This window comes from Montipora foliosa, chromosome 7, assembly GCF_036669935.1.
Source record: "Montipora foliosa isolate CH-2021 chromosome 7, ASM3666993v2, whole genome shotgun sequence".
NCBI classification, from domain to species: Eukaryota; Metazoa; Cnidaria; class Anthozoa; order Scleractinia; family Acroporidae; genus Montipora; species Montipora foliosa.
Window position 1 is genome coordinate 28,201,884 of NC_090875.1, and position 10,869 is coordinate 28,212,752.

The window sequence follows — 10,869 nt, forward strand, 5'->3', positions numbered from 1 at the left end:
GTTTAAGAGATCTTGCAAACCTTTAGCAGATGGATTTCCACAAGCATTCTTTTTAAAAATTAGCCTGAGTTTACCGAAAATTGAGCCGTCACGCAACGCGACATCAAAGGTCACATCAAATCGCATTTAATAACGCAAAGAAATCAAAATCCACAGAACAATATGATTGCAAGCTTTTCTTTCGCCTCGACGGCACATGTGACTTAATGGTCGAATTATATAACTGAACGGTCAGAGATTTTGACTTGACGATCAAATTTAACGCCTCAACGGGCGAAGAAAACTGTGTGAATGATTTTCTCTGTGGCATCGAAGTCGCTTTCGACATAAAGCAGGTTAGCTTCACACCTAACCTTCCTCTCTCTTCTTCCCGAGACTAGCAGGCTGCAGTCGGCAGTTTACTCCGATTGGAAGCATTTCTGCCTAATACTTCAGTCAGTGCTGCTGAATACACTGAGAAAAAAATGATCCCATGAAGTAGGACTTGATCGATATCTTGGCACCTCCATTCGCGTGCGAATCGGCAAAATTGCTCACATAATAGAGCAGCTAGTATATTAGCCTGTGTACAGCCGCCCCTCCCCTAAAAAAATTGGAGAGGGTCATCTGTGATTTACCGTTGATAATTGTGTTCAAAGCCCACGTGACTTTTTCAGGAATTTGTGGAACATGATTTGATTGGTTATTTCCCTTGCATCATTACATCACTGAAATAGCGAAATTTGATAGGCTTTCATTTTCGCGGGCTCTGCAATCGAAGCCTTGTCTACAGAATCTCTCACTTTCGTTCGCGACAACAACATGATGAGAGATTTTGACTATGAGTTCGGGCGTGCTCTGTGGCTTAGCCATCGTAAAAAATACGGATAAAAATCTTGTTGATGGTCGAAGGGGCAATTCTAAGTTCGAGAGGAATTGCTGCCTTTGGAGTGGAAAGTCGAAATTAATTCCACGTACATTCGTAGGAATTGTCTGTGCGTGCTGAAGAAACGAAAGGTGCATACTCTAGGATGCTCTTGACAACGATTCTTTAATATCTTCAAGTTGCCTTGTTCTGTTCTTTGAGCAAAGACTTTTAGAGCCATGGCTAAATTATCAACTTTATTTTTCGAAACATCCAACTGGACAATTCGGACTAAAAACGCACGTAGTTTTCACATAATATATACAACATAACCAAATATAAAGTAAGTAAAAATAACTCTATACTTCTGGAATTCAAATATCACTTTAAATACAGTAATTAGCTTTGGCTTTAATTTAAAATTGCTCTATCAAACAATCTATGAGACGAGAGAGGGCGAAGAACACTAGTTTACAAAATGTTATGTTTTCCGTCTGTGCCAAAATTGGGGTATGTGAATATTTTAGCACCAAGAAGAACGTAGAGGATTGATCACTATATGTTTTTAGGATTAAGTACACCTTTACAAGATTGTAGTTTGGGCCTTTCTGCGAGAATCTAAAGCCCTGGCCAAACTATCGAACAAAGTTGGATTCAACGCTCCGACTTTGCTCGATCCAACATTGGTCGACAATTTCTGCTCGACACAGCAACGTTGCAGTGTTTGGCCGCTCATCTCCTAAACGCAGATGTATCTTGCAGTGAACATACCCTTTCCTACGCGTTCTCTTAACCATTTTTTGGATTTTCCTCGTTTGAATCCGTCATTTCCGTCCTCTAACGGCTCCAGTAACACAAGCGCTACGAGCGGTTTTCGTTTCAGTGTTAGCGTCATATTTATAAATTTAGCGCCAACTTGAACTTGAATCGGGTTTCGTGAAGCAATGTTGGATAGTGTTTGCCACTACATCAACATTTACATCAAGAAATATTGCATGTGGAATCCAACTTTAATTTGTTCGATAGTTTGGCCAGGGCTTTAGAGGACACAAAAATTATGGCGACCTTGCGTTCAACAACTACATCTAGTCAATTACTTTACCTCTAGATAAAGTTTGTCAAATACACTCACCAAAATTTCTCCCAGAAGTTTTTACACACCAGGAAACAAACAAAAAAACATCATTGCACGTGCCACACTGAATATACACATTTGTTGACATGCACGTGAAAATGCGCAAATGAACAAATCCTCGTGTAAATCAAGACCGCCTCAAAAGTCCAAAACGTCTATCACTTTGAGTTAAGAAGATTTTGTAAGCCAGCTATTCCTTGGTACAGTAGCAGCTTTCATTGTTCTTAAGTCTAAGTCCATATTTCTGGAGTTATTTTTTGTTTTCGGTTTGGGTAGCAAACCAATCACATTCTACCGAACAAGAAGTGCTACATTGCCTATTAGTTTAAAATGAAATTCCCAAGTAGGAATTAAGACTTCCTTGCCTTAACGCTCACAGGAAAAACGAATTTTAGTTCTAATTTCCCTTCAATGAGTATAATTCAGTATTTTTCGCCTAAATATCACACTATGAACGTTTATCTTTTTAAAATTCTTATCTTGAATGCCCTTTATTTCACGGAAATGTTTCCTCCGATTCTAACTCTTAATTTTGACAGATTTAATACAATCGGAGGGCAAGTTCACAAAAACGAACCTTCAATTCACTTTAAAATGCCAACGTGCTTAAACTACCAGTGTCAAACAGGGCAGTTGACTGTCCAAAAAACAAGAATATTTTCTTGTTCTTTTCGGACAAGCAATCAAGGCCCCATCCATACAGATGCGACATCAAGTTGAAGAACATGCACTGTCATTCAGACAGCACGGGCAATAACGTCGTTATACCCACTCTAACATAAAAAAAATTAATTAAATCAATATTAACCCATTGACTCCTGGGGGTTCCCCATTGACGAGTAAAATCGTCTGGCGTTAAGGTAAAATAATCTGGCGTTAGACAGAGTAAAATACTAAGTATGGCCGGTTTTTTCAGCGAGCGATTAATACCGATATAATAATTTTACTATGGAAACCAGTTCCGTCTGAATAATACATACATGATTATATACTCTGTCAAGAATACTTTTTACTACCTACAGCTACGACTAAAACTGGCCTCAGAGGATTTCATCTTTTTCGTCTCTAAATTAGCTGTGCAAACTCTGAAATTGTAAATTGGATTTCCTGAAAGATTCACGCCATTCAGAGTTGAAAAAGCGCTTGAGGTCACATAGGGTCTCGGTAAAAGCTCAGTTGTGACAACACATTACCTGCAAATTGCTTTTCCTGGAAGAAATTTTGCAACGTACATGTATCTTTGTAGGTGAGAGAAAACACATTTTAAAAAGTTAAAAAGAGACAGGCCACAGTTGAGTTTGAATTATTGGCTAGTTTAACATGTCCTTTCCTTTCTCGGTGTTGCCACAATACCGATGGAAATGACCCCAAGTCACTTAGAAAACTTAAAAGGGCGTGGCACTTAGAGATGTTTAAATCTAATCCTAAATACGATTGAACTGCGTCCTGTACGGATGCAGTGAAATTTATGTTTGTAGAAAGCTGCGTTATGCTTGGATCAAGCAGTACGCAATCGTTGGAGATAAGGAAAGCATTTGCCTCTGTTTGCGTGTCGAGCGGAAGGAAGATCAGGATTGTCCTCAGTTTTTAAGGTGTAGAAATTTGTCGTGGCGAAGAAAGACAGCAGGTTTTGCGTCAATTGTGTAAGTGTTGCTGGAGCCCCGTAAATGGTAAACAGAAAGAAAACGTCGCCCTTGTGGTTCAATTTAATCGACGAGCCGACTGAGCCACGTAAGGCCCGTTTTAAACGATTTGCGTTAGATTCGATTTGCGTTAGATTCGGCACGTGTAAAATGCGACGTTTAAAACGGGCCTAATAGGTTAGATTGTTCAAACACATTTCTAGCATTCGTCATATGCTTACTCGGGGATAGGCTTCATTTCTGTCATTGCTAGAATTTATCCTTTTCTGAGCCAATCTCCTGAGCATTCGCACGACCTGCGTGACGGGACGAAGGCACTACCTTTGCGCGACGTGCGTGACTCCGCTGATTACCACCATTCTTTTCCTCACTAAAAGCTGACGTCCTTGTCTCAGGGAAATTCGTATGACACTACTCGGCTGTGGTCACGCAAAGCAAGGTTTGTCACACCAGATGAATCGAACAGCCAGCTTCTATATATTCCACCAAAGTATCATAGCAGAATTCATAATGCCCCTGAGGAACAAAAAAGAGTTTGAATTTCCGAGTCTCTACTTGCCCCTTGATGTCCCTCGTCCAAGGGATCTACGAAGTTCGGAACACAATGTAAACGTTTTCTATTCCGAAGATATGAGTATTGAGGAGCCAAGCATGGCGAATGCCATGCATTCAGCTGCTAAGAACCACACCCAAACTGAATGCACGAGAACCGAATAATTTGTTTTTTCTTTTCGATCTTTCTAGTACTAAGGCCTTTCTCCTCCCACGTAGACAGTCACTTGATGACCTTTCGATTCCGCATCGCCAAGAGTAACGGCTACCTGTAGCCTCCTTTTAGACCTGAATCAGATCGAGGTTTTTGTTTTGTTTGATTCAAAGATTGTTAAAATGTGAGAAAAAGAAAAGCACTGTATTCCTCTGATAAAACCTTTGTAAAAAGCTAGCAATTTCGACAACGCTTACCTTGTCTGATATGCATTGAGGTCTCAGGTGATTATACAATCGCGCCATTTGATAGATTGACACACTTTTCTCGCGAGCGATCTGGTGGTACATTGTATGTAGAACGCAATACACACCGGTGCGACCAATCCCGTAACTACAAATGACAATTAAAGATGGCGTAAGGAGACGAAAACGCAAGTGTAATTGTAGTTTTCTGTGCTCTTTTCTGTATCAGCTAAAGAAGCCCGCCTCGAATTATATGGGAAAGGAAAGGAAACGAAACGAAACGAACTTAATTTAAGTGTCTAGACTTCTAGCACTAACTGGGGACACTGTAAAATCAACAAATTAATCAAAATGTTGGTTTTTGAGGAGAGGGGAAAACTGGAGAACCCAGAGAAAACCCTCTCGGAGCAGGGGCCCGTTTCTCGAAAGTCCCGAAAACTTTTCGGGCCCGAAAAGCCATCTGTGAAATTGCCAACCGCTCGTTTTGGAAAGCCGGTCTTTCGACATGTTTTCAAGGTAACAAAAAGAAAAATAACTGTGAAGTTTGACGAATTAAACCCTCTCCGTTCTTGAGATACAAAGGGAATTGTGACCCTCGAAAATGACCCGTAAAATTTCGGGACTTTCGAGAAACGGGCCCCAGGGCAGAGAACCAACAAATTAAATTCAACCCATGCGCATATGACGCCGAGTCTGGGAATCGGACCCGGACAACATTTGTGCGAGGCAAGAGCTCTCACCACTACGCCAGCCCTGCACCCAACAGCTAAGCCAGTAGCTAAGCCTGCATCCAATAGCGAAGCCAACTGCGGGCTACCAAGGTCTTTGTATTAAAGACTGAGAATACAGTCCTTAACTTACTTGCAGTGTACGACGATGGGACCAATAACCTCGAATGGCTTGGCAAGTACTTTGATCTCCTTCTCCCAGTTGTCCACTTTGTCGATGAGCTGTAGAATGGTTTGTCCTGACCACGGGTTGCCGTCCTCAGGCCAGCGAAGAAAATGAAAATGCCGAACGTTTCTGTACTCACTCGGATCCTGATGAGGAAGGAATTGTGAAGTATTGTTATAGCACCTTATAATTATCCGAAGAAAACAAAGACTCAAACTGCTTTACATCAGTTTCTGGGAGATTTGTATAACAGCGCAAATGACAAGCTTTAAAACCTTATAGATAGTACGAAGGCCCGGTTGTTCGAAAGCCGATTAACTTGATCCAGGATTAGCGTAAACTTTGCTTTCAATTTTTCAACTTTTTGGTGAAAGTCTTCTTTGATTATTTTAGTTTTTCAAGATTGACTTCTTCTGACTTAAAATGTTGCCGAATATCAGCGCTGAACAGCATTTGGGAGTATAGAAATAAACTGCTTGGTTAATTGTTAATCTGGGATTAGCCTTCATCGGCTTTTGAACAATCGGGCCAAGGAGGATGCACAGGTATTCCAACACAAAAACCGATGCACAGGTAGCCCAAAACAAGACGATCGAATGACCACAACTGGGAATTCCCCACCAACTCAACTCTTTGAAACAATGTTCGGGTAAAGTGTTTAGAAAAAGGGGCAAAGGATTTATTGTCCACATCTGCAAAGACTATAGAGTCTAACTATTTGCAGACTATGCGATTACATAGGCAGCTACCCGAATGTTTGTTCGGCCACCCATCCCCTCGCAAACCGTCGTCTGAATCTCAACCAACCGATTGACATCTCCGTCTTCTGTTCTATTCTACGTCTTGGAAGAAATGTTAATGACATTATCACAGTCTTTCAGAATAAGTTTCCAAAGGACAGAGCCGAAATTCTGCCAAGCTAAGTTGAAAAAGAACTGATTATAAAACGTCCAATGTTTTACCTTGATGGTAGCCATTCTCATTTCACTGATTGCAATATCACCCAGCGTTTGCACGGAATCCACTGTAACTTCGTATTCGCCAAACCTCTTGGTTTCACACGCAGTCGGGAGATAACTATGATAGTAATCCTGTCGTGGAAGAAGCAATAAACTCAGAAATAGATGCACACGCGGACTAACACCCAGAAGAAACTCTCAGAGAACGGCAAAACAAATGGGCAGATGAATGGCTCCTAGATTTATCTAAAAGATACTGTAACTCTGGTGGTGCTTCGGTGGGTGAATGAAGCACGGAAAATGGAATTGATAAAAGTGAATCCTTCTCTGTAGACATAAGAAGTCCGCCGTTTCGAGCGTTCGCACTTCGCTAAAGCGCATAAGCTAGCACATGGACTATATATATGGCTCCCAAAAAGAACGCAATTGGAAATAAAAATACTGAGGGATCGGCCGACAGACAAACTGAAGGACCGAGAATCATAACAGAGAAAAGGGAATTTAAGATCTACGACAGCGACGTCGACGAAAATGTCACCGCAAAATATAATTTTGCACTGTCGTATGTCTTTCGCGATTATTCCATGTCGTTCACGTCCTACAATGTGGGCAAAGTATCCTAAAAATAAATTGGTATGAGCGGTTTAATTAGGAGCAAAAATGTAGAATGATAGGTTTGTATTTGTACGCTAACGTCGTCGTCAAATCCTCAAATTAGGGAGCTTACGAAACGAGAACGACTACGAGGACTTCATTTAAAAATACGAGTTCCCCTTATTTATATCACTGCGAAACTATTTCATGTCGTTTCGCGTTAAAAATGTGTAGTAACTGGTGAGGAATTAAACTGGTACGAGTGGGTCGGAAGCGTAGAGAGAGAACTGAAAATTCATCGTCATGTGCTAACGTCCTCCACAAAACCTTGAATTTGGTCATTTCACGTCGTCATTTAGGAGATGACGGCAAAGAAATGTACCAAAATGTAAAACGCACGTGCAGAGCGTGCAGAGCCATTGTTTTTGCTCACTAAACCTATTGTTTTGTAGCGTCGTCGTTGCCGTCGGCGTCGTCGTTTCGTAAGCTCCCTTTTGGTGATTCTACGTAGTCGTTGTGCAGAGTACCGCACGAATATGTGGTAAGATGCGTGCGCACGTGCAGCACGATTATTTATGCTCTTTTAACCAATGATATTCTTGTTTCGTGGCGTTCTCCTTGACAACCGCGTCAAAGATCTTGAACTCGCTATTTAGCATTACGTTACGCAAAACGGCCAACAGAAAGTAGCAGAATGCTGTCTACGATGAAAGCACGAAAATTTTATCATTCTAACTCGTCTCTCTGTCCTGAAAAGTTGACCGATACCTGTAGCTGACAAGCTTAAGACTTTTGTTCCATAATTTAAAACACTTTGTCTCATTTTTGGTCACAAAGAATTTCACCATGACGTTCGTTAGCCGTTCGCCCTTCATCTTACCTGTTCAAGCTCAGTCTTGCTAACCAGCATTACAACTGAACGACAGTTTTCTTGCCAAATCATCCGCCAAAAGTCGTCTGTGGTGTCCTCTAAAGGATACTGCGTGGCGATGAAAGCTTGGGACTTCCAGAAACCCTACGTAGGAGTGCAAATAACACTGAATGAAAAATTATTCGCCGAAGGCGAGGTGAATCGAGGTTTCAATTCACCGATATTCACCGAGCCTGAGATGAATAATTGTTTTACTTTAATTACATGGTGATTATTTGAAAAATGCTTTTTCGCGATTTTAGGTGCATTCTAAAAGGGCTTCACTTTTACTATCCAAAAATAAAAGGGCCATCTGGGCTTCATCATCGTTGTTTCTTTAAACAAGAAACATGAACATTGGAGTCCAACTACAAGTCCGACTTTTCCGTTCCGAGCATGCGCACCTCATAAACCCGATCTCAAGACCTAATGCACACGCCCAGGAATGAAAACTTCAGTTGTACTTCACTCCTAAGTCGCCATAGGCCTTTTTCGATACATTAAAATTCAGCTTGAAAGAGAGGTTTAGAGGGCAAAGACGAAGGAAAGTGGATGATGTGCAAATATTTTTCACATTCATTCCAACGTGTCTCTATTGTTTTTGTCCTCATTGCCTCACTATCAAGCTGAATATTTGATATTTTAAAAATGGCCTATTGATCGGGTTTGATAAGGCAGAATGTTAATTCCACGTCTTGAATAGGCTGGAAGCATTTGATACTGAAATAAATGAAAAACTTATATTTTGAACAGTGGATTGTGACGACTACAAATGATGATCATTGCAGTTTAGAACATATATTGTGCATTAGTAACAAGAGCGCTATACACCCTTTTAATAAGTCTAATATATGCCGTTTTCCGCTAATGACGTCGAACTCGTGCTTTCAAATTTTATTCAGAAATGTACAAAGGCCTAAAACTTTTGTTGTTTTAAGCCTTTGTACATTTCTGAATAAAATTATTAGACTTAAAAGTGTGTATACCGTGATCGTTTAGGTCAGCAACTGGAAGGCACCTAGAAAACGAGATTGCTTATCTACTTACCGGAAGATAAGTTGCATTAACGTAATCTGACCCTTCTTCTCTTGGACGCGGAAAGAGTTCAACTCTAGCACTATCAGCTGTAGCAAGAAACAAAGCAGCCAGTAAAATCGGTTGACTTCGCTAGCATGTAACATTGCCGTCAACTGAAATGCCGTATTGAAAATGCTGTATAAAGTTTATCTGAAGTCGATTGGAATTCGTTAAATGGGTATTTTATGGGCGGAGAGGGCAGATGAAGCGACTTGCATAAAACAATAGAGTAACACAGAGTTAAAGGGGCTAGGTCACCCTGTTTTAGGTAATTTTGTTTAATTTTGTTAGTTATGAGCTCTAAACGTCAAATTGGCAGAGCAAGATTTTTTCATTTGCAAAATCACGGCCACAGAACAGCTGAGAATGATTTTCCAGCCGTTTAAATGACATTTTGATATAAACTGATATAAATTTGAAAAAAAGTGGGCCGACGTTTTTCAAATACCCAAATGCAATCCATTTCAATCCTCCCCAGTTTTGTCCATCCTTGTCCCTTCTTAGCTTTCCTGTGTTTTGTTTGAGTTCTTCTAAAGTTTTGTGCCGTTATTTTGTTGTTTCAGTTAATTCTATGACCATTTGATCAATGCTGAAATTGCCTAAAATTGCGTGACCTAGCCCCTTTAATAAAATGGAGTAGTTTTAACACCGAGACCCAAGGTAATTCCTCTGCTGTCAATCACACATGAAGACCACTAAAAGACCCAGTCACATCCTGATGTAACTCTGAGCGCGGAAAAATGCGTACGATCCAATCATAATTGGCTTGCCTTTAAAGTAAACTCTGATTGGCTACGAACTAAGCCAATCACAAAGCGAAACGAAGCATAAAATATAAACGCGACAATACTTTCGAAACTCATATGACAGCGGCTCCCCTCAATTCAATGAGCTTTTTTAATCACGGCAAGGCCCGACAAAACAAGACTTTCAAGAAGATTTGAAAGGAATTAGGCTCCCACTTACAGCTTACCTGGTATGTAATCCACAGATCTATTTTTCGCTATGTTACAGCCTCGTTTTGCTTGCTTCAAATTGTAATGTTTAACTTGAATCGCTGCTAAATGCTAAAACACAAAGCCACTTATTCATAAGATTGTATGCATATCTTTATAAGTCTATAGACAATTCAAGTTACTATAATATATATATATATATATTATATTATGGCCTCGTGGTTAGTGCGCTCGACTCCGGATCGAGTGGTCCGGTTTCGAGTCCTGGCCGGGGACATTGTGTTCTGTTCTTGGGCAAGACACTTTACTCTCACGGTGCCTCTCTCCACCCAGGTGTAGAAATGGGTACCGGCGAAAATGCTGGGGAAACCCCAGGGTAACCCTGCGATGGACTAGCATGCCCCTCCGGGAGGACTAGAAATACTCCTAGTCGCTTCATGCTACGGAAACCGGAGATAAGCTCCGGTCTGATGGGACTTTCTCCGCTCGTAACAGGGACTAACAGAGACAATATGTTCCGTTTTTCAATAAGCTAAGGAATACTAGCATTTTCACTGGCTTAAACTATGATTCAATGGAGAAAAGAGGGATTGATGACACCATTAACAAGTTTTTTCGGCTGGTTCATATTTTTATTCAAATGGGACAAAAGTTTGAAAATTAGGAGTGCATTTTCCAAGTTACTAGAGTCTCCTTCTCCGTTTATATTGTGACAAGGAGCTAAAACAGACTGCTCTGGCCCGCGCTAAAGTTAGCCGTGAAAACAAACATACGAAGTGTAATCTCGGGGTAAGTGGCACTCAGGACATGGTTCTAGGATGCGTGCCTTTCGAAAGCTTTACGAAAACCAATTTGCTTCGTCCACGATCTTCAACAGCATTTAGGGAGAAGAATGTAGCAAGCTAG

General features: G+C 40.8%; 1 protein-coding gene across 2 annotated transcripts in view; it reads right to left on the bottom strand.

The window, feature by feature from the left end:
• Positions 1–1,082: 1,082 nt before the first annotated feature.
• Positions 1,083–10,869, bottom strand: part of LOC138011683 (receptor-type tyrosine-protein phosphatase epsilon-like) — a 45,475-nt gene continuing 35,688 nt past the window's right edge. The window contains exons 15-21 of one of the 2 annotated variants that reach the window (XM_068858808.1): positions 9,981–10,074; positions 8,978–9,054; positions 7,901–8,035; positions 6,430–6,558; positions 5,435–5,613; positions 4,586–4,721; positions 1,083–4,138 (exon numbers count right to left, since the gene is read on the bottom strand). In XM_068858808.1, coding sequence (XP_068714909.1) covers positions 4,067–4,138; positions 4,586–4,721; positions 5,435–5,613; positions 6,430–6,558; positions 7,901–8,035; positions 8,978–9,054; positions 9,981–10,074 — 822 coding nt within the window. In that variant the 3' untranslated portion in view covers positions 1,083–4,066. The remainder of the gene's footprint in view (positions 4,139–4,585; positions 4,722–5,434; positions 5,614–6,429; positions 6,559–7,900; positions 8,036–8,977; positions 9,055–9,980; positions 10,075–10,869) is intronic. The other variant, XM_068858809.1, reaches the window with a different exon arrangement.